This window comes from Tasmannia lanceolata, unplaced genomic scaffold, assembly GCF_043159265.1.
Source record: "Tasmannia lanceolata isolate RefF3 unplaced genomic scaffold, GAP_Taslan_0.1 ptg000037l, whole genome shotgun sequence".
Taxonomy (NCBI): Eukaryota; Viridiplantae; Streptophyta; class Magnoliopsida; order Canellales; family Winteraceae; genus Tasmannia; species Tasmannia lanceolata.
In genome coordinates, this window is record NW_027518714.1 from 15,531,728 (window position 1) to 15,555,274 (window position 23,547).

At 40.8% G+C, this 23,547-nt stretch overlaps 3 protein-coding genes and 1 pseudogene across 3 annotated transcripts; 2 read left to right on the forward strand and 2 right to left on the reverse strand.

Moving 5' to 3' along the window:
* Positions 1-210: 210 nt before the first annotated feature.
* Positions 211-2,543, forward strand: LOC143860090 (cocosin 1-like). The gene is made up of 4 exons (XM_077370602.1): positions 211-573; positions 766-1,021; positions 1,429-1,872; positions 2,000-2,543. Exons 1-4 carry the CDS (start codon positions 251-253, stop codon positions 2,402-2,404), a joined length of 1,428 nt encoding a protein of 475 aa, XP_077226717.1. The 5' UTR covers positions 211-250; the 3' UTR covers positions 2,405-2,543.
* An 8,541-nt stretch (positions 2,544-11,084) lies between these two features.
* On the forward strand, positions 11,085-13,567 carry LOC143860521 (cocosin 1-like). Its single transcript, XM_077371200.1, has 4 exons — positions 11,085-11,449; positions 11,531-11,790; positions 12,155-12,601; positions 12,996-13,567. The coding sequence occupies exons 1-4, from the start codon at positions 11,131-11,133 to the stop codon at positions 13,398-13,400; spliced, it is 1,431 nt and encodes a 476-aa protein (XP_077227315.1). The 5' UTR covers positions 11,085-11,130; the 3' UTR covers positions 13,401-13,567.
* A 2,124-nt stretch (positions 13,568-15,691) lies between these two features.
* On the reverse strand, positions 15,692-17,363 carry LOC143861874 (pollen Ole e I family allergen protein). Its single transcript, XM_077372828.1, has 2 exons — positions 17,176-17,363; positions 15,692-16,198 (listed from the first exon to the last, which is right to left on the reverse strand). The coding sequence occupies exons 1-2, from the start codon at positions 17,304-17,306 to the stop codon at positions 15,874-15,876; spliced, it is 456 nt and encodes a 151-aa protein (XP_077228943.1). The 5' UTR covers positions 17,307-17,363; the 3' UTR covers positions 15,692-15,873.
* A 3,510-nt stretch (positions 17,364-20,873) lies between these two features.
* Positions 20,874-22,663, reverse strand: LOC143861266 (11S globulin seed storage protein 2-like; annotated as a pseudogene).
* Positions 22,664-23,547: the final 884 nt, after the last annotated feature.

Genomic DNA, 23,547 nt, shown 5'->3' on the forward strand with positions numbered 1-23,547 from the left:
AAGCATGACACATGCTCAGCCTCGGGAGAAATGGGAGTGGCACCTTTGTTTTGGATTCTTCTTTGGAACTTGTAATGCGGCAACCAGAGTGCTCACGGTTGGGAGGAGGAGCCATGCACAGAGAAGAATGGCACTCCATCTCTCACCCACCACCTCTTATGTGTCAATACCTCACCCTAGTTTTTAGCCTTTAAATACCCAGCCTTCTCAACACTCTCTTCACACCATCATCTCTAATCTCTTTTATCAAATGGCTACTTCTTTCTTTCCTCTTCTTGCTATCTGCTTCCTCCTCTTCAATGGCTCTCTAGGCCAGATGGAGCAAAGAAGAGGAAGGGAAGTGCAGCAAAGACGACTCCGAGAGCAAAGCGAGTGCAGGATCCAGAGTCTGAGCGCTCTCGAACCCAACAGGCAAGTTGAGGCCGAGGCCGGTCTTACAGAGCATTGGGATGAAAACAACGAGCAATTCCAATGCGCGGGTGTTGCAGCCACTCGATATACCATCCAACCCAAAGGCCTCCTCTTGCCCTTTTTCTCCAATGCCCCACAACTCTCCTATATTGTTCAAGGCACGTCTACTATATATCTCTTAAACATTAATCTTTTTTCACTATTTTTTTTTTATTTTTTTAACCCGGAAATTGAACAGCCCCGGGGCGGACCGCCAAGAATATAAATCTTTTTTCTCTATTGTTATGATCCTTAAGAATATTGTAGAAATAACTGTGACCCTTAATTAAAATATGTTTATATTGATGTAGGTAGGGGAATCAGTGGACCTGTCATACCTGGATGCCCTGAAACATTCCAACAGTTTGAACAATCTAGACAGTCAGAACAAGAACGGGGCCAGAGATACAGCGACCAACACCAGAGGATCCAACATTTCCGAGAGGGAGACATCCTCGCCTTTCCCGCCGGAGTCTCTCACTGGTGCTACAACGACGGCGAGGAACCCGTCGTTGTCGTCGTTGTCCATGACACCAGTAGCAATGCCAACCAGCTCGATCAAAATCTCAGAGTAATTAACCCAAATTAAGACATCCTTTTATTATTAATAGTAGTAGAACCCCATGTGCATGTTCATCTTCATATGGTATCAGACCCACACTATAGGATGATCCAAAAAATCATTTCTATAATATGATCCTATTCCTACCCCTCCCATCAATAGAGGAACTGCATATTATGAAAACCTCAGCAGATCGAAGGGCTGAGATGATCCTATGGAAATAATTTTGGGGAACAAGCTATTTACTTTGTCGCCCACTGTATAGTAAATATAAAAAAATAATAATAATGGATTATACTATCTTACACCATATAAAACTTCCAAACTCTACAACTTAAATCTTTTTGAGTAATTGGTTTGTTTCATGAGCAAAAGAGACTGATTATTTTTTTGATTAATCTGATGAATTGATGAAGAGATTCCAACTAGCCGGTAACGAACGATATCAAAGCGAGAAATCCCAACAGTACAAACGCGAGCCTTCCCGCCGAGAGAGCTCAGGTAATGACAATATCTTAAGCGGGTTGGACGAACAGACCATATCGGAGGCCTTCGACGTGCCCCTAGACACTGCAAGGAAACTCCAAAACAGGGATGACAAGAGAGGCAATATCGTCCGTGTTGAAAATGGGCTTAGAGTTGCAAGACCACCAAGAAGCCAAGAGGAAGAGGAAAGGAGGAGTCGTGAAAACGGGTTAGAAGAGACATTTTGCAATAGAAGGTTTAGGGAGAACATTGCAGACCCCACTCGTGCTGACGTGTTCTCTTCTCAAGGTGGACGTCTCGCCACCCTCAACAGCCACAAGCTCCCCATTCTCCGAAATCTTCAAATGAGTGCCGAGAGAGGAGTTCTCTACAGGGTAAGTAATTAATATACATGAAGAGGAATATGTTTTTGTTAATACTACGTTGGGAAAGGATATTTCAACCCCCCTTTCCCTGCTAGCTAAAAGTTTACAATGACTAAAGGAGTCTCAAATTTTGCAGAATGCTCTTGTTGCACCTCATTGGAACATGAACGCGCATAGTGTGGTGTATGTGACCAGAGGAAATGGACGAGTTCAGGTGGTTGGAAACCAAGGGAACACAGTCTACGATGGTGAACTCCGTCAAGGTCAGCTGTTGATCATCCCACAAATGTTTGCAGTCGTGAAACAAGCTGGGAATGATGGCTTGGAGTGGATAGCGATCAAAACCAATGACAATGCCATGACCAATCCGATCGTCGGAAAGACGTCGGCTCTCCGAGGAATGCCGGAAGAAGTGATAATGAACTCATATAGGATCTCAAGAGAGGATGCAAGGAGATTGAAGTACAACAGAGACCAGGAGATGCAGATCCTTTCTCCAAGCCGCTCTTCGTCCCAAGGAAGGGGTAGGGCTTCTGCATGATGAAAATAGGAATGTAGTGTTTTTTAGTTTCTGTCTGCGAGGCTAGTAGACTAGTGTGAGAAAGAGTAAATAAAGCCTTTTGTGCGTGTACTAAACCTTCTATCTATAATAAGTGAGATGAGATGTTTCCTTGCTCCTCTATTATATTCTCTTTTCCTTTCCCAGAGGTCTCTTTCTACATACATGATACGAAAGAGAAATTATACATTGCCCGACCGTCAAGTCCAGTGTGGGTGGTAAGATAAAAGTAAGGCCCTTGATATTTGATCCATTAGACTCTTTTAATTTCTTTCTTGTGTGACTATAAAATAAGACAAAATAAATGATTTCCTAACCATCCGCAATGCTTTAAATGAGAGGTAGATTTAAGTATTTATGAACAAAATCATTTAATAAGAGAAATAAGAGTAGTGGTATATATCATTCTGGGCCATGATAGTGGGCCCCACCTGCTCAAAAACATGAGGTGTAAATGTAACGTAGAGCATGTCCCAGCCAAAGAGCATGGGTACAACATGGGTTTCACTTTCTTTCTTTTTTATGGGTAGGCTGGGGTTCAACGGGGACCCCTACCGATTTATTAGATAAAGAAAAAGATAGAACAATAAGATCACAAACCAACCCTAACTCGGAACAAGCGAGAAGGGAGAACCAAGGCTCTACAAATAAGAGCGACAAGCACTAAGCCTAAGAGAACAAAATGATCAATACTTCTGAATTACATAATCAACTAATTTTGAGGGGGTGAGATGGGCTCTTTGTGAGCGCTTTGGCCAGGTTCTCCTGGGAACTTCCTGCCAATTTGATTGTCCTGGATCCGGGGTCTCCTCTTCACCGTTATCCTCATGTTCGGCTTGAATCAGGTGGACTTCATTGAGTTCTTCCGCCCAGGATACATTCTTTTTTGGAGAGACTCGAGGGCTTTTTATGCTTGTTTAAAGTGAGGGAGTCTCTTCAGGTTCCTCTGATCCAGAGTCGTCTTCACACTCTTCCTCTTCGTCTTCACTCTCTTCGTCTAAACTAGAGTATTCGTTAAAGCTTTTGGGTTGGCCCTCTTCTTCTTCATGCTCTTCTAACAAGTTGAAACTATTGTGGGTCTGAATGCTATTCTCTGTAATCCCTTTTGCTTTGATTGCTCCTTTTAATGATGAAGAAGATTCTCCCACAAGGACAATCTCCAGACAAGGGGCCAAGATTGGCTCTTCATTCAAGTCTTTTTCATCAGAATTCTTCACAGGCTCAATGGGCTTTTTTTTCCATTCCTGATTTGGTTTTTTTGTTTGCCGAGTGTTGCTTTTCGGACAGTAGATGGTGGCTTTTATTCATTCTTGTGTGAAGGGGTTATAGTGTGGTGCATATAATAGCCTATATGAGGGCATTCTTGTCTTCGGTGTTAGCTAGGGTTAGTATAAATAGGGGTTTTATTTTCATTTGGGGGACTTTTTATTTAAAAGGACAGGGATTTGGAATTTTATTTGGGATGCTCTTCTGGAGTAGGAGAGCAGAACCTTGCTTTGTTGCCTGAGGATTCTCTCATTTACCCTGTTGCAAGCAGAAATTTATATGCTCTTGAAGAACTTGGTAAGATTCACTTGAAAGTAAATATCGAGTTTCGGTTCTCTCAATTCCCTATTTTCAGAGTGTGATTCATTTGCCATTCATACTTAAACCTATTGTAGATGAACATATGTGGTTTCCTGTTGATAAATGATTGTTCGATATTTTCATGCTGCTTGTCATGGAGAGAAGTTCCTGAAAGTTGTGTGGAATTGAAATTCCTTTGCAAAGACCTCAAACGGAGATGCCTACACCCCTGTAAAGAAAAGTATTCATCCATTGAGGATTTTGTGGGATTTTAATGCCATTTCATAGGCAGATTGATTACATGTAAGCATTTTCTTTAATGCAATTGCTTGCATTCCAAATCCGGTCCTTGTCAAAGAGATCGTCACCACCTTCATATATTCGATCAAGGAAATCAGAAACTGATTTGACTCTTATGGATCGGAGTGGGTTTTACAAGTAAACCACTCGGTCATCATTAACACAAGTCATTGGCATTGGTGAATGGAATCAACCTTCATGGATCCTTGGGTGGTGATGCTTCATTTCAAACTCAGTTATAGAAAATGTGTTAGCATACCTTGAATTTGTGTAATCAAAGGGATTTGTTTAGTGTTTCACATACACTGTTTGTGTAAATGTCTCTAAGTTATTAAAGCTTCTAGACCTCCAAGTATTATTTTAAGAAGAGTTCGTGCAAAGCTTTTGCCAATTAATTGAACAAATTCAAGCTGCCATTAGGACACCTCGGTTTGGTAGAGAATCCATAAATCCATTACAGCATTTATGGATTAATGGACCTCAAGACATTTTGCATATGATTTTTTGGCTGGAAAGGAACTGTAAAATGGTAGGGCCCATTGTAAAATGGTGGGCGCCACCCAAACATAGCATAAGGTGTAAAATGGTGGGCCCACGATTTTGATAACCTCTTAAATCAACTGTAATCATAGCAATTCCCTCTAAATAATGACCTAAGAAACTTTTTCCGTAAGGGGTTATTTACTGTTACAAGCTGAAGACTTGAAAAAATGACCGGAAAATGTCACTTCTTGAAAAAAATCTATAAATGCTATTTTACTAAAAAAATGAATTTTACAGACAAAAATGCCCCTCATTTTGGAGCCGACTAAGGAAACTTTGGGACTGACTAACTCAATTTTGAGCGACTAAGCAAATTTGGAGCCAACTAACAAATTTTGGGACCTACTAAGTATTTGTGGGTCCAACTAACTCATTTTGGCGGAGACTAAGAAAATTTTCGGACTGTAGACACCCCATTTTGACCGTGCCCTAAACCTTCCAATTTTGTGCCAAAACCCCATCAAATGAATGAATTAGGGTCCCAAAATTCACCCTAAGCTAGAGTAGGATCCTACCAAGCTTCCTGCAAAATTTCGTCGAATTCCGAGCGCGTTTGCCTAGCGAACGAGATGGGAGAGTGTCCGTAGTGTAAACCACAAAAGGGGGGGTGGATTATCCTAGATGGGGCTGTCCAAGGTAATAGAGGGGGTGGCATTTTCTTATATAAAACCCGTTTTTCGTTACAAACAGAGGACTTTTCATTTTTTCTAAAAAAAAAAAATCAAAAAATCGCAGAGGAGAAATCCCCAAAATACAAAACCCTAGTCCACCGATTCTCATCTCCGGCACCTTCTCCGGCAACACTCTAGCTCCGGCCGACCTCCGTCAAAGCTCCAGCTCTTTTCTTCTTCTTAGAGATCAAATCTACGCAGAGCTATAGAGAGAGAGAGAGAGAGAGAGAGAGAGAAATTTTAGCCGAAACACCAAGCTCGTCATCTCTGGCAAACGTCTTTCTTCTCCGGCATATCCACCGGAGCTCCGGCTAGTTTCTTTTTCCTTGTATACAATTGCTTTGTTTCGTATTCTCACTTCTAAATTTGAAAATTTCCATTTTCTAGGTTAGAAACCCTAACTTTTATTTTCTCCCCTCAAATCCCAGATTTTCACTCTTTTTTGCCAAAAATTAACGAATCTGGTGGAAAACCTTTAGATCTATAGATATATCTTTTTCATTTTTACTATTCCCCTCTAGATCTTAGCCCTCTCATCATCAGCTCATGGAAAGGTTTAGATTTAGAATATTTCAGCTCAAATCTGTTTCTCATCTTTATAGATTTACTATTCGTTTTTTTTTTCTCTAGCCTAATTCTGCAAAACTATGAGCTCCGATCATTAGATCTGTTCATTTCTACCTTTATTCAAACCCTAGTTTCATCCTCAAAACCTTCGATCTAAGCTCATTGATTTCAGAACTAAAAAAAAATTATGAAAATTAGATCTGTAAGAAAGATCTGAGAGATTTTCGTTGAAGGAAAAGAGAGGCAAATCCATTGAAGGGGATTTCTGTTCGTTGGATAACATTTAGAAATTGTTAATGCTTTCATTTAATTCATACTATGAAACTCTGGATCTGAGATTCTTGAGCTTGGATCTAGCTTGTTCTTGCTGAGATTTGTCAATTTGGACCTTGCTCTATTCATTCATTTCAACAGAAATCAAGAAGAAGAAAGGAAAAGATCAACACGGGTATTTTAAATTTTTGAAATGATTTCAGTTGAAATCATGTTTATTGATTTTGTTGATGATTTTATTCTAAGATTGTTCATTAGGATATTACTATGATAGATTGTAGATCTGAGTGAATTTTAAGTTCAAAAATTTCTCTGGAAATCTATAATTCGTTAGTACTTGCAATTCTTTTGTTTGTTTGTAACTTTCTCTACTTCTCTAATTACTTGTTTCATGGTTAATTCTCATCTCTTTGTCATTAATTGGTTGATTCAATGCAAATGTTAAAGTGTAGTAGTGTGAAGGTTATTAGAAAGGGTTATGCTATTTGACTTCAATGTAGCTGAGACTAGGTTTGGAAATTTGCAAAGGTTCATCATTTAAGTTTTTTTTATGATAAAAAGTCAGTTGATTGTTCTTCTCAGATTGTCTGTCTGTAATATCTGTTTTGAGGATAGCTATATAATTTAAATGTTAGTTAATTAATTCAATAATACATATCATAGAGCTGAATATTGCTTTGAATTCAGGCACTTTACATTAGAATTGATATTTGATATTATATAATGTTGATTATAGTACTGAGTGGGATAATCTTATTTTCAAATATGATAATGACTGAGCCTGGTACTGTTGGATATATAAGAATGGTTGTCTTATTAATGAAGCGCTTATGAGATGAGTAACTTGTTTTTCATTTGAAGCTCATCTGATTATTCAGCCCTTTGAACCCTCTAGTAGCCCTTTCTTTGCAAGGGGCGATGAAGGCGTTAGCCCAAGCCCATCGTTGGAGGGACTTACCCGGTTGTGGGAGTACCTTTTTCTCTCTTCTTCCCTTTTTCTTTAGGTAGAGATCTCTTCTCCTTTCAGGTACCTTTAGATCTTAGATGGTCCTTCCTCTATTAGGGCGATGAAGGCGCTAGCCCAAGCCCATCATTAGGGGACTTGCTCAGTCCAAGTAGCACTCCCTCTTCTTTTCAAAAGACTTGACTAGTCTTTTATATGTGTATCCCCTAGACATTAGGTTTCCCTCTATCATTGCAGAAAAATCAAACTCTTTAGGGAGACAAGCTACGTCTCAGCAGATAGTCATACCCATTTAGGGAGACAGGCTATATCTCATACAGAGAATGTTCTATCCTTTAGAGACAAACTTTGTCTCATCAGTGAGTCGATCCCTAGGAGACATGCCATGTCTCATTAGCACCTCTCTTAAAGTCATTTGTTTTGAGAGTCAGTCTTTCAGTTTCAGGAGTCAGTCCTATCATCATAGGGGTTAGGATTCTTTTCAACCTCTTATCAAATAATATGATTTTTATCCGTTCCTGCAAGGTATAGGATGCTGTCCAACCCTCGCAGAGTTGTGATTCTGTTCTCCCCCCCCCCCCCCCCGCGCAAAGCATAGGATGTTGTCCAACCTTTGCGGGATATTTAGGAGTTTGTCCTGCCCTTATGATGATAAGGATTTGTCCTCTTGAGTCAAAAGCATTTGAAAACAACAAAAATACTAAAAATATCTGAAAAACCAAAAATCTCAAAAATCTTAAGTCATTCGGAGTAGTTAGAAAAAAAAATTTCGAACTACGTTGGCTTGATCCCTTTCAACAGGGTACGTAGTGTAGCTTGGGATCCACATCCCAAGTCCAGCCAAACCTTTAAAAATAAACATTTCAAATCTTCCAAAAATACAAAAATTCTTCAAAACCTTTTTCAAAAAGATCTTCCCTTAGAGTTAGGAGTCTGTTTTAGCCGTTTGGGTGTTTTAGAGTTAGGAGTCTGTCCTAATTTGTATTGATATGGTGTGTTCTGTCGTGTGAGTGTCCCTAGAGTTAGGAGGCCTCGAGTCGATCGGTTAGACATTTAGTCGAACCGATGGCTAGACTAGGAAGCATATAGTCAGCCCATGGTTTTCATTAGGTTGCACAGCCTAGATACACATAGGATGTAGGGCCCACCTGCATTAGCTTAAGGCTAACCAACTTGCATTAGTTAGGGCATATAGAGTCCTAAAAATTACAACTCACATGAACTTAAGCAATTGTACAAAAAAGCTTTAAAAATCAATCAAGTCTAGCGGATCGAGTCTAGGATAGCAGTTCTAGATGGTTAGGCATCATAGTTAGAATAGGTCATCAAACTACGTTGACTCCGATTCTTCCCGAGGCCGGGATACGTAGAGCAGCTGGGATGGACGGCCATCTTGGCCCGAGTCAAGTCGCATTAGAGATTTAGGATTCTTCTTGTCCAGTCATATATAGAGTTGATTTGTGTTGTATGTTTTGCTGTGTTTTCTTACTTTCAAATACAGATCCTATACCTTTAGCTGTAGCATGCATGTGTTTGCACACCTGAACTCAGACACCAATTAGGTATGACATTCATAACCTAGTTATTCTCAGGTGACACTTATTTTATTTCTTTTTAAGCGTGTTCATTAATCGTCTCCGAGACATGCATGATTAGGTAGACGTCTTCTCGGAGATATTCGTTCCCATTTCATATGACTTTCGCCCAAAACTCTTCAAAATCAATAATAAATGGCATTAGAGACCAGGTGCTTGCACTTGGGCGGACGAGGTGCTCTTCGGACCTTCCAAATTCGTAACCAGGCACGAACCTTTCTTTTATAATCTCTGGTTATCCGTTGCAACAGAGTATAGTATGGGATCATTGGCCCACTTCCTTGGAGGCGACTCTTCTTTGTTTAAGGTACGCCTCGAATCTGGGCTAGTCCCCGAATCGAGAGGTATCTCACCTTTGTATCGCCACTCATGCTGTGAGAGGCATTTCTTCTTTCGAGAGTTCATTGGTAGAGCTCTCCATTCACGTGGATGATCCTGAGACTACTCGTGTGGGGCCCGTCCCCCTGTCTCTCTCGGATCGGGGTCCACACCGACTAACTAATTTTGGGGCCAACTAAGCAAATTCAAGGACCAACTAACTCATTTTAGGGACGATTAGGCAAATTTGGGGTCGAGTAAGCATTTTTAGGTCTTACTAAGCATATATTTTGAGACTGACTAAGCATTTTTTGGTTCGACTAACTCATTTTGGGGCCGGCTTGACAAATTGTGGGACCGACTAACTCATTGTTGGGTCCAACTAAGCAAATTTTGGGACCGACTAACTCATTGTTGGGTCCGACTAAGCGAAATTTGAGACCGATTAACTCATTTTCGGTCCGACTAAGCAAATCTTGTGACCGACTAACTCATTTTGGGGCTGACCAATTTTGGGAAAGACTAACACTCATTTTGGGGCCGACTAAGCATTTTTGGATCCAACTAAATCATTTTGTGGGTGACTACGCTAATTTTTGGACCGACTAACTCATTTTGGGTCCGACTGAGCAAATTTGGGGCAAACTAACATATTTTATTTTGGGACTGACTAAGCATTTTTTGGTCTGTGTAACTTATTTGGGGCTTACTAAGCAAATTTTGGGGCCAACTAACTCATTTTGGGGCTGACTAACATATTTTGGTACCGACTAAACATTTTTGGATTCGACTAACTCATTTTGGGGCCAATTAAACAGAGTTGGGTCCTACTAACCAATTTTGGGACTGACTAAGCATTGTTGGGTCCGACTAACTCATTATGGGACCGAGTAACTCATTTTGAAATGTAAGAGCGTCACCTCTAAGATTTCAATAACCACTTTCCTTATCTTCGTTGTACTCCTTGCGTGACCCATCATCTGGAGGCATAATCCCCATCGCTAGCTGGTAGCTACTTGCCGAAAATGGCCCATAAGTAATCCATTTAGGTGTTTACATTATTAAGCACAACGCAAGTAGGATTATCCGAGTCCATTTATTTTCCCTGTCTGGTGTCTCAAGGATAGGGGTGATGTTTTCCATTCTTAAATGTATCATATTTCTTTCATTTAATAAACTGGTAGGGGTCCCTGCCAAACTCCAATTTACCTGCCAAAAACAGTTCAAAGATCTTCGCGTTGACATTTGTCTTTAGATTTGTCTATGTACTTCAACAGAAAACACCTAGCATTTATGGACATATTATCTTTTGATTATATTGAGAACACACATAGCAGAAGTCAGGCTTTACTTACCACACTTAATTGTGCATAAATGTAATCATTGTTCCATCAAGCCTAGGGGCCCACTACGTTCATCAATTGCTAAAAGAATTAGAGAACAGGGGCGGCACTATGTTGTCTAATAAAGAAATTCACTGAAGCCAAGGCACCAAACCCAAGCCTACACTTGGCCATAGGCCCAAATGCAAGCCCAAACTTAATTATTAGGTCCATGTTGAGCCCAAGCCTACGTACACTTGGGCCAACTGGACTAGGCCTCAACAAGCCAAGGCCCAAGCCCAGGTCATTCATAGGATCTGAAGCATTGAACCAAGCTCAAGCATGACACATGCTCAGCCTCGGGACAAATGGGAGTGGCACCTTGTTTTGTATTCTTCTTTGGAATTTGTTATGCGGCAACCAGAATACTCACGGTTAGGACGAGGGGCAATGCAAAGCGAAGATTGGCACTCCATCTCTCACCCACCACCTCGTATGTGTCCATGCCTCACCCTAGTTTTTAGCCTTTAAATACCACCCCATCTCAACACACTCCTCACACCACCATCCCTATAATTCTCTTCTATCAATGGTTACTTCTTTCTTTCCTCTTCTTGTTATCTGCTTCCTCCTCTTCCATGGCTCTCTAGGCCAGATGGAGCAAAGAAGAGAGAGGGAAGGGCAGCCAAGACGACTCCGAGAGCAAAGCGAGTGCAGGATCCAGAGTCTCAGTGCTCTCGAACCCAACAGGCGAGACGAGGCTGAGGCCGGCGTTACAGAGCATTGGGACGAAGATAACGAGCAACTCCAATGCGCGGGTGTGGCAGCAACTCGTTATACAATCGAACCCAAAGGACTTCGCTTGCCTATTTTCTCCAATGCACCACAGCTCTCCTATATCGTTCAAGGTACGTCTCCTCTCTTAGCTCTCTATTATTATAAGCCTTCATAAAAATACTAGAAACCTATATATCTATATATTCATGCAGGTAGGGGAATTACTGGGCCAGTCATACCTGGATGCCCTGAAACTTACCAACAGTTTGAACAATCTAGACAATCAGAACAAGAACGGGGCCAGAGATACAACGACCAACACCAAAGGATCCAGCATTTCCGAGAGGGAGACATCCTCGCCTTTCCCGCCGGAGTCTCTCACTGGTGCTATAACGACGGCGAGGAACCCGTCATCGTTGTTGTCATCCATGACACCAGTAGTCAAGCTAACCAGCTAGATAAAAATCTTAGGGTTAGTCCTCTTAACAAGAGTACCTTAAGTGGTGCTCTTGTCCTTTAATTTTATAGGAATGCTAAACTCAGGAATCCACTTTCAAAAACCAGATGAAAGGGCACCCCCATTGGTGGAATGTCACCTAGGAATGTTATACACGCACTTTGGTCACCACTTTAGGCGCCCTTTCATCTGGTTTTTGCAAGGACACTCTACAGTTTAGCATTCCTCTCAAATATCATATTTCTTCCTCTCATTTTCAAATCCGTTCACCTCTTTAGACTATTACCTATCATGGTCATCATAGTTCCCAACAGTCATCTTAGCCAGAGAGACATTATTAATGTTTCTTCATTGTTTTGATTAATCTTAATTTATGAAGAGATTCCATCTAGCCGGGAACGAGCGATATCAAAGTGAGCAGTCCGAACAGTACAAACGCGAACCTTTCCGCCGCCAAGAGAGCTCACGCAGTGACAATATCTTCAACGGCCTCGACGTCCGGACCATATCGGAGGCCTTCGACGTGCCCATAGACACGGCAAGGAAACTCCAGAACCGTGATGACAAGAGGGGCAATATAGTCCGTGTGGAAAATGGGCTTAGGGTTGCAAGACCACCTAGAAGTGAAGAGGAAGAAGAAAGGAGGAGGAGTCAAAACGGGTTAGAAGAGACCTTTTGCAATAGAAGGCTTAGAGAGAACATTGCAGACCCCACCCGTGCTGACGTGTACTCTTCTCAAGGTGGGCGTCTCGCCACCCTCAACAGCCACAAGCTCCCCATTCTCCGAAATCTTCAAATGAGTGCTGACAGAGGAGTTCTCTACAGGGTAAGTAATTAATATATACACATGAAGAGCATTATGTTTTTGTTAATACTATTGGTTGGGAAACGATATTTCCACGCCCTCCTTCCCAGCTAGTTAAAAGTTTCTGATTGTTCTTAATAGTGGTGATTATTATAGGCCGCTGATATTTGCACTGCCATGTTTGAATAATTGCACAAACTAAGCTTGTCTTTTCTTTCTTAAATTGCTTTTGAGAGCTTTTTGGGAAATGCAACAGTTGTTTAAATAATGAAACCCAAGATGAGTTAGTGCAATAATCAAAACATCGTAGGCCAACATCATTAGCCTTATAATTAGAATCTTAGTTGTATTATTTTTCTTAAAAATGACAATGATGTCCTACCAACAATGACCCAAATACCCTCAAATTTTGCAGAATGCTCTTGTTGCACCTCACTGGAACATGAACGCGCACAGTGTGGTGTATGTGACAAGAGGAAATGGCCGAGTTCAGGTGGTCGGAAACCAGGGGAACGCAGTCTATGATGGTGAACTCCGTCAAGGTCAGCTGTTGATCATCCCACAAATGTTTGCGGTCGTGAAACAAGCTGGGAATGATGGCTTGGAGTGGATCGCTTTCAAAACCAATGACAATGCCATGACCAATCCGATCGTCGGAAAGACGTCGTCTCTCCGAGGAATGCCGGAAGAAGTAATAATGAACTCATATAGGATCTCAAGAGAGGATGCAAGGAGATTGAAGTACAACAGAGACCAGGAGATGCAGATCCTTTCTCCAAGCCGCTCTTCGTCCCAAGGAAGGGGTAGGGTTTCTGCATGATGAAAACAGAAATGTAGTCTCTTTTAGTTTCTGTCTGCCAGGCTACTAGACTAGTGTGAGATGTTATAAAGACTAAATAAAGCCTTTATTGAGTGTACTTAGGCCCTCATATGTCCATATCTATAATAAAACACAAGTGAGAAGAGACGCTTACTTGCTTGCTCTTATATTATGTTCTCTTTTACTTTTGGCCATGTTCGGTTGCTGCACTTTCTAACGGATTCCACTGGAAAGTAGTGCTTTTAGGCCAAGAGACATCTAATATTGATGTTTGGTTGAGCCTTTTTAGTTGTGGTGAGGATTTTGGGTCTGGGGAAGGAAAATAACTATTGAGCTTGGATTCCTTTCCATTTCTTTACAACAAAACTACCGTGGACCGTTTTGGTATGACTATACAATAAGCCAAAATAAATGATTTCCTAACTCTTGTGATGTTCATAAATACTTATTTCACCAACCCGCTAAAAAACTTTAGGTGTGAAATGGTAGGTCCTATGCTAATGCATAGGTTTGGTTACAGACGGACTCAACTCACAATAACATTAGGGTAAATAGTGGGCCCCACCTATGCATGCTTTGGGTAGAGATGGGAATGCTGAATGCATGGTTTGGTAGATATGGGAGGCCAGACGGCACTAAAAGTATAGATGTAAAATTGGTAGGGCCAATGCCATTAAAAGTATACATGTAAAATGGTGGGTGCCACCCACTATAGCATGAGGTGTAAAATAGTGGGCCCACAATTTTGATACCAAGTAAAAGGGCAGTGATGAATGGACCCCTTTAACATGCATAACAGTGAAGAGCGTTAAAGTTGACAGATACCGTCTTTTAATCAGTCTCTCTCTCTCTTGCCCTAGGTGGGCCTAAATAGCACTCTTTTACCAAGGGTGTGGAGAGAGAGAGAGAGAGAGAGAGAGCGCTTCCGGGCCCAACAAAGGTATCAAGGGGACAGAGTAGGGTGTGGAGAGAATGCCGGTAGGCCAAGCAAGGGTATGAATTGTTAAAGTATAAAAGATAAATAACGCCTTTCTCCAACAGCTTAAGCTTTTGGAGAAGTTGGTAAGTTTGTTTGCCAAGTAGGCCACATTTGTGGGGCAGTGTTAAAATATAAAAGATAAATAACGCCTTTCTCCAACAGCTTAAGCTTTTTGGAGAAGTTGGTAAGTTAATATGAATGAGAGAGAGTGAGAGAGAGTGCTCTTGGGCCGACCAAGGGACATGAGAGAGAGAGAGAGAGAGAGAGAGAGAGAGAGAGAGAGATATATATATATATATATATATATATATATATATATATATATATATATATATATGCTTTCACTTCGGTTCACATTATAGGGGTTGATTTATTCTTGGAAAAATTGCCGATGTGGACATCAAAATATGAGAATTGCCAACAGAGGCACACTTTTGAAAATTTGTTAAAGAGGGACCAAATGGGGGTTATCAAGTCTCAAAAAGAGGGTTATCAACCCTCTAAATGGGGTTATCAAACTCTCAAAAGGGGGTATCAATCCTCTTTAACAATTTTTCAAAAGTGGGTCCCCCGGTGGCAATTCTCGTATTTTGATGTCCCCCATTGGCAATTTTTCCTTTATTCTTTAAGACTCTGTTCACTTGTCTTCCCGACGCTAGAAAGGAAAGGAAAATCACTCATTTTTTTTCCGAGAAAGCACAAATAGAGTTGTTTTCTTCGTTTCCCGGGACACTAGATATACTGACGTGGAAAACCCAAATATTACATGGAAATTCTGCTTTCCTTTCCTTTCTCTCAACTATTTTCCCACCAATTTGATAAGAAAACTATTTTCTCACTGTCGCAGGAAAATACGGGCTACCTTTTCCTTTCTTTTCCATTTAATCTGGGCAAGTGAACAGCGAGAGAATAAGTTTCCCGTGATAGTTTCTTTTTCTTTCTTTTCCATTTTGCCACGTCAGATTCCTTTCCTTTCTTTTCTTATTCCTTTCCTTTCCTTTCTTTTCTTTTCTTTTCTTTCCCTGCAGCGATAAAACAAGTGAACAGAGCCTGAGGGGATTGATCTATAAGTGTCCCCTATTAAATAAGGGATTTGCTAGTGACCATCACAGAAGGCATTTCAACAGCTGGGTTGTTGCATTTGAGAGCAGCCACCTCAGATGAATAAAATGAATAAGACAAAATCTGAGCTTGTGTGGCTGCTCTCACATGCAACAGCTCAACCCAAAATGCCTTCTGATGGTGCCTAGGAAATCCCCTTAAATTAACCATAATCATATAAATTCGCTCTAAATAATGAAAAGAAGAAATCCGGGCAGGCAAATTATCCTTTGAGAAGTAGTCAAGTGAGCAGAAATACAATACACATACTCTACTTTTGTAATTCCTACATAAAGTTCAGTGTCCTTTCCACATTCAAAACCCACCATTTAGCGGGACCCACAATGCTATGGACCCTACGGATGGGACAAAATAACTCCCCTTGTGGGCTGGCTAAGAGCACACATGGTTAGCCAAGGAGAAGTGGCTAGCTTGCAGAGCTGCGGCTTCCTCCGAGACAAGAGCTTGTATGAGCAGAGTCTTCACTTCCCAAGCCGTGTAAGGGAATCCCTTCCGAGCGTATGAGTTCAGCAACGCCGCCGTAGATTGCTTTAACAGGTCAGAGAAGGGATCGTTGCCCTCGTTGTTCCTCTCAGTTGCCTCCACCAACGTAAGCTCCGATTTGTAGCGTTCCAAAGCCTGAGAACCGAAAATCTTCGCCACAGATGACCTTTGTGGGACCATCCTCGGCCATGCTTCCCTTCGGCTGCCCCAGAACCTGCCCAGTTCATGATACTCAAGTCAGTCTCACTCTTTCACTAATGCACGCCACTATCAGAAGATTTTTTTTCTGGCATACCGGATTTGCTATCGTCCATTACACAAGGGATTTCGCGGATGGTCTGTTGCATCTGACAGCAGCCACCTCGTGAATGAAGACAAAATCTGCTGACCATCCCTAAATTGCCTTCTGCGATGGACGCTAGCAAATCCCCTAATATAGCCTTTAGGCAATTATGGTGGGGCCCTTTTCATAAAGTGGGTCTCATTAATTTGATTAGAAGCATGGTAGTGAATCACGGCTTTTTCCTCTTTTTCCAACCATCCACTTAAGGCCATAAATGGATGGTCAGGATCCTCCGGTCGGTGGTACTCTGAAGTCTGAATCATCGGCCGCAGATGGAAGTGCCCACTACCAAAACGGGAATCAAGTTTAGAAAAAAGAACGATGCCCTCTATCCGTGACACGTGCGCAATAAAAAAATAAAAATAAAGAGAGGAATATCACTAACATGCGCCAGGGGAGGGGCATCGGAACCCGTGAAATGTTAGATGGACAGCTGTAAAGAGACACAGCACTGTCCGAATTCAAAACGCAGCGTATGTTAGGTTATAGGAACTCTCTGTGCACGTTAAATTTCCCGAATAGTAAAATTCTCGCACGAGATATCAGCTCGACAGCGATTTTCACGAGAAAATCAAATCAATATATACGTACGTTTGGTAATATTTTTCATTAAAATCGCGAGTCCTGCGCCAAATAATCGCCGAAAGAAAAGGCAGTTTGAATTCCAAATCTCATGTTTTTTCATTATTCGTTTCCTCTAATCAGAGTAAAAAAAAAAAAAAAATCCATGGTGAAAGTAAAGAAGACTAAGTAAAAAAAAAAAGTAACATAAGAGAGAAATAGATGAGAATGAGAAGGTTAAAATTTGTTTGAAAGAAAAGAAAGGTAAAAGAAGGAGAGAATCTTACTGGGGAGTACACCTTCCTCTGGTTCTAGTGTAGAGAAAACCAGGCCTAGTCATTTCCTCTCCATCTCCACAACCAAATCCAACGAGAATGATGAGAAAAATGAGAGTCCAAAATGAAGGAAATCTCCCCATTTTTTCTCCCCCTCTTAACTCTCCTCCCTACACACTCAAGCACCTCTCCTCATCTCCTTTATCACTGTATTTTAATGTCTGACTCACTGACAACCAGTTTCTTTAAAAATTCATCTGGTAGACGAAAACACCCCTCCTCTATTTTAAAATGACAAGATGCCAAACTACTTTAATCCATAGCAACATTTATTGGAGCCTAAAAGGAGAGTGAATGTTAAGAGAGTTGCACCTAACCCTCTATAGATCGGAGGGTTAGAATCAACCTATGGAAATCATTCTTGGGGCACAACCTATTTAGCCTGTGGCCCATCTAATGGACGGCTTGGATCATTTTATGGTGCGGGCCATACCGTACTTTCAATAAAGTGAGGAGTGCCCTCATCAAAATACGTTAAAGCCTGCCCACTATTTACGTTAAAAGGGGGGTGCATTATCCTACAGTGGGCGAAAAAAATCATCTCCCTATATATCATTATATACTAGGCTTTTAAGTTGTTTAGCAATTTCACATAATTCTATTTTACTACTATTCTTATTGATTTTTAGTCTGAATACTAACAATATTAATAGGAAAGCGCTAATGTGCACTAATCCCAAGGGCTAGGATCATCCTGTATGGAGATGATTTTTCAGGGCACAACCTATTTCTGTTGGGGTTGCCCCCGGAAAGAAAAGGGAGGGGATATATCATTTCCCTACATGCATTGTATTCAAGTTTTTTTTTTTTTTTTAATCATGTTAAATGCTTTGATGTAATGCAATGCAATGGGCATTTCATGAAGAAAAAATCTAATGCCAAGGGGGTAAGGTTGTGTTTGGATTGCCGGAATAAGGAATTGGAATTGGCATCGTATTCCAATTTCTATTCCGATAATAAAAATTCCATTTTTAACAGGGTGGAATCAGAATATCACCTCTTAGGGTGGGTAACAGATTCCGGAATCTATTTCCACCCCGTGTCAATTCTGCCTCCCTGAATCCATTCTTCTTCTTTTTTTTTAACTCAATTCCAGAATCAGGCAGAATTGCACCTTAAGGGTATTCTAGTCATATAGATAAAATCATAAAAAGAGTATCCCTTCCATTTAGGGTCTTGCATGAATGCAAGAGTAAAAAACAATAAGGCACGAAACCCTTGAAGTTGCACATGGATGCTCTTCCACATATGTCTGCTATGGGAGAACCAGAGCAAGATAGTAAGCATCTATTGCACCATGTCCACAGTCACAAGATCTTTGTGACACATAATCCCAATGTGGGACCCAATATGGATTATTAGAAAATTAAAATCTCATGAGTTATGTCCCATTTTCAGAAAGCTTTAAGTACTGCATGCTCATTTATAAACGACCAACTGTGTATAAAATTTTGAGATAGTGGGGATTTGCCGGAAGCCATTTCGCTTCACACTTTTACAGGAGAACAGCTACCTCAGTTGAATTGAATCAGAAAAGACAAAATCTGCTTAAAAAGTGAGCTTGTGTGGCTGTTCTCTCGTGCAAAAGCAAGCCGCAAAATGACTTTCCACGAAATTGCCAAGCAAATCACTTGAAACACATTGAAAATGTTGTGAAAACTGAGCACAAACACTCGTGAAATTGCATGTTGTTGATGCAACTGTATGAAATATTGAAAGTGTTCCATAACCACCTACCCATGCAACTACATGTGGTTGTTTGAATTAAGAGGAGCAGTTCACGTCATTGGTTCAACAAGAAATACATGCTCTGAGCACGGATGTACACTGACTGAGAGCAGTTGATCATGAAAACACCCCACAACCATAAACTAACAAAAGAAGAAGAAGAAGCCCATATCTATATCCCTCATCCATACATGCTTTATAAACATCTGTATTCATCATGGAAAATGAAAACAAAAGCTTCATCTATACCGACAAGTAAACCTTCTAATTAAATACTCGTAGAGTAAGAGGAGAAAAGGGTGTTTATTAGCAAAAAGTTCTGTTTTAAGAGGAGGAAAAAGCATGTGGTGTTGTTCCCTGTTGTATTTGATATCTCCGGCTTCCCTGTTTGAAATCCGGTACGAGTTCATGAGGACCTCAACGGGCATTCCCTTGAGGGCAGAGGCAGACCTCACCAGAGGACTCTTCATAGCCAATGCTGAGATTTTAAATGCCACCCATTCGAAGTGGTTATCTAGTGCAATGAGTTTTGTTTTCAAATTACTAACATACCCTCGTAACTTAAACTAAGTTACACTTTAAAATTACTTGAATCCCTACATAACTTGTAATAAATTTTATTTTGAAGTGACTAAAATACCCTTGTAATTTTAAAACTATAGAGAACATGTGAGGGCATTCTTGCAATTCATTGAAGCCAATCGGATAGAAGACATAACTTTTCGTACCCTAATAAAATCCGGAGGATTTGTCGGACCATCCGGGTCTTTAGGCAGACCTAAATATTACTAATATTATTATGGCTACTGATATTCACACTACCATGTTTTGATAATTGCACTAACTCACCTCTTTTACTATTTAACCAATCAACCACCTGTCAAAGCTTATCACCAAAGCTCTCTGAAGCTAATTAAATTGTAAAAGACAAGGTGGTTAGTGTGCAATTTTCAAAATATAGTAGTGCCAATATCGGTAGCCATTACTTATGATGAGAAGAAGTAGTGCCAATATCTGTAGGCATTATTTGTGATAAGAAGATCAGTAGAAGGAAAAGACGTAAATGTTTTCTACTTTGTTTTGATAGTTGCACTAACTCACCTTGACTTTTCTTTTTTAAATTATTTTTTGATAGCTTTTTGGGAATTGTAATAGCCTTTTGGCAGATCCTTAATCAATAAAAGACAAGATGAGTTATTGCAATTATCAAAACATTGTAGGGCAAATATCAGTAGCCTTTTGTTACTAGTATTCTTAGTAGAAGAAAAAAATACCGGGTAGAGTTCGACTTTGTCTGCACTCATGTCAATATATTGAAGGATAGGAAGCTTGTTCATGTTGATGGAGTTGAGTCGACCGGCTTGCCTAGAGTAGACGTCGGCTTGTCTGGGGTTATCCAGTCGTTGGTTAATACGCATACTGCAGTATGTCTCTTCCAACCCATTTGATCTTCCTCCTTGAGACCTCTCTTCATATTCTTCGTCTTCGTCCGGCTAAATCATGCTCATTGACCCTTTCTTGACTCTAACAGTGTACCCACTATCATCCTCTCTCTTTGCAGTAATTTGTTGTTTCTCATGGTACAGACGTGTCATGAGTTCAAAACCCAACAACTCTTTGATATTAAAAATCCACCCGTGTGGCCAACACAAAAGAGGGGTCACATGTGCTACGTGTATGACCAACTCAAAAAGCGGGGGCAGACACGAGGAAGAGTGTTCGTGAAACAACCAATTTGAAGTATAAATGGTTAAATAACACCAACTTTAACAGCTTTAGCTGTTAGAGTAATTGGTAGTTCAACAATTGCCTCACAACAAGCCCTAGATTCAAAACCCAACAACTCTTTGATTTTAAAAATTCACATGTACGGCTAACCCTCACGAAAAGTCCTAGATTCAAAACCCAATAACTCCTTGATATTAAAAGTTTGCGTGTACCGCCAACGCAAAAAAGAGGGACCCATGTGAGGGGGCATGCTGAAGTATAAATGATTAAATAACACCAACTCTAATAGCTTACGCTTTTGGAGTAATTGATTGCCTCACAAATAGAACACGAAGATGCTTACCTTAGGTGTGAAATCGAGCTGGTTGGCCTCGCTTTTGTAATTGGTAATGGAGAAGGCGACTAGCTCTTCATTGCCGTCATTGTAGCACCAATGTGCAACGCCGGTAGGAGGGCAACGATGTATCCCTCTTGGATCCTGTATCTTTTCTGGTGTTGGTCGCGGACACTCTCTCCAGCTTGTCGCTGCTCACCTCTGCTTCCTCTGTAAGGAGATTGGCCACTTGAATGGTATGTCTCCAGGCACCCGCCGGATATTCCCAGAACCCCTCGACCTGTGTAGATACATATGTGTTTAATATCTTGTAAAACTAATTAATTAACTAAAGAATATATTATGTTATATATACCTATATAGGGATTTGCTAGGGACCATCGCAAAAGGCTTTTTGTGGATCGGCTGTTGCAGGAGAAAGTATACACATATGCTCACTTTTCAACAGATTTTGTCTTATTCATTTAATTTATATGAGGTGGCTGCTCTCTCATGCAACATGTGGTCCGAAAGATTTGGTGTTACGTAATCATATGCGTCAACACACCCTTTCAAGTGTGCAAAACCAAACCCCCCCGGGTAGCTGCACATACGGCACATGTGGCCCCTCTTTTTGTTTGGCCGCACACATGGATTTTTAACGTCAACGAGTTGTTGGATTTTGAACCCCGGACCTGCTTTGAGGGAATGGTTTTGATACCACGTGAAACAACCGATTTCTAAAAATTAAAGTTTAATAAGGCCATGTTCGTTTGAGATTGTCCCAATTCCGATTGTGAGACCCCAATAGATTATTAGACTCGAAATTAAACGTAATTTTGAGCCAAATAATTGGTTTGGGCCTCTCAATCGGTTGTCACAATTTCAAACGAACAAGGCCTAAGCTGTTGGAGTTTTTGTTTTTTAATCATTTCTGCTTCACCGAAATTGCCTGGCAAATTCCAAATTGCTTTATAGCTATGGCTGTACTTTCTCGTTTGAATAAATAATGTGCCTTTTTCTTGTTAAATAATAAAACCGGACCGAGTTGACCCGAGTTTCTAGAGTGACAGAACCCGCAAATTTTCACTTGCTAAATATGACGACTGATGTTGGCACTATTATCATGTTTTAATAATTTTACAAACTCACCTTGCTTTTTCTTATTTAAAGAGTTGTTAAAGGTTAAATATTACAGTTCCCAAAAAGCTCTCCAAAGCCCATTAAAAAGAAAAGAAAGCTGGGTTCGTGCAATTATTAAAACATGGTAATGCCATTGTGACATAATCCTATTTTAACAGGATAACGCGCTCAAATTAAAATATCGAGTAGCCCAGTCACTCGTTCGAGTTGACTCGACTTGATCTGTATACTTTCCATCGAGTCTAGTTTTCAAGTTTTTGAAGTACATACACCCCACTAAAAATAACTCAGACCTTCTTGTTGAATGTAGACTAGGCGTGGGGAGGGAGAGAAGTTGGGCAAGGAAAGAGAACTGGGCTGAAGGGTGTTTCTCATAGCCCCAACTCCAGCGCACTGAAACTGATCGTCGTACTCGTCCCACAGCTCTGTAACCCCCCCCCCCCCCCCCCCCTCCGACAACTCCATCTGTCGAGCTGGACGGCTCTTAGACAGACGCTCAAGACGGTACTGACGAGCATTACTAAGGCGTCAACCCTGAGTCTGCTTCTGGGCCTCGGCAGCAATTTTTTACTTCCTATATCAGTGAGTCAAAACTATTTTACTTACCACTCAAGCCAACTCAGACGAGTTTCCGCACTATAGATGAACTAGCCAAAAAAACAGGTGTTAGAGAACTGGTTCGCGATAATGGCAGATCACATTATTTGCCTAACTGTACATGGGAGAAAATCCACAAATTAGGTGGCTAAAACTAAATTTACAACAGTAATCTAGCCCTAATGCCAGTCCCAACATGGGAAAGTACAGCATAAATTTAGTACAGCACAGCAGGTAGTAACATTTCTACACTAGTCTTCCACTGATTGTCAATTCGTTTGTTTCAAATAAAAAACTTTAGCTCTGTTTGGTTGCAAAAAGTAGGGAAGACGGCTGAGCATTTCTAGGAATATGAAATACCAAATGTTGTTTGGTTGTCATTTTTTAGCTCAAATCCCATTGGACTTCTAGACATGGAAGAGACATAATTATTAGCTTTTGGCTTAGGTGGCGCCTATGTGGCGGGATTGTCCCCTCCCCTACTTTTCCAATGCCAAACGTTGTTTTTGGTAAAATTTAGAGGGGAGAAGAGTAGAATATGAAATGCCATGTGTAATCATTACTTTTTTCTCTCTTTCTCTCTCCTCTTTCTCTCTCTTCTACTATTTATTTTGTTAATGACACCCCTCCATTCTCCCACATGCTTTGACATCTAACCAAACACACTACCAAAATTCCCTCTAATCTTCTCAGACAAGTCTACACATATCCCACCCTTATCACCTCCTTGTTGACTACTACTTCCACTAAAATCTCATCTAACCAAACAGAGCAGGAATACGATGGAACCAAGTGTAGAGGGTATCTTGGGATTA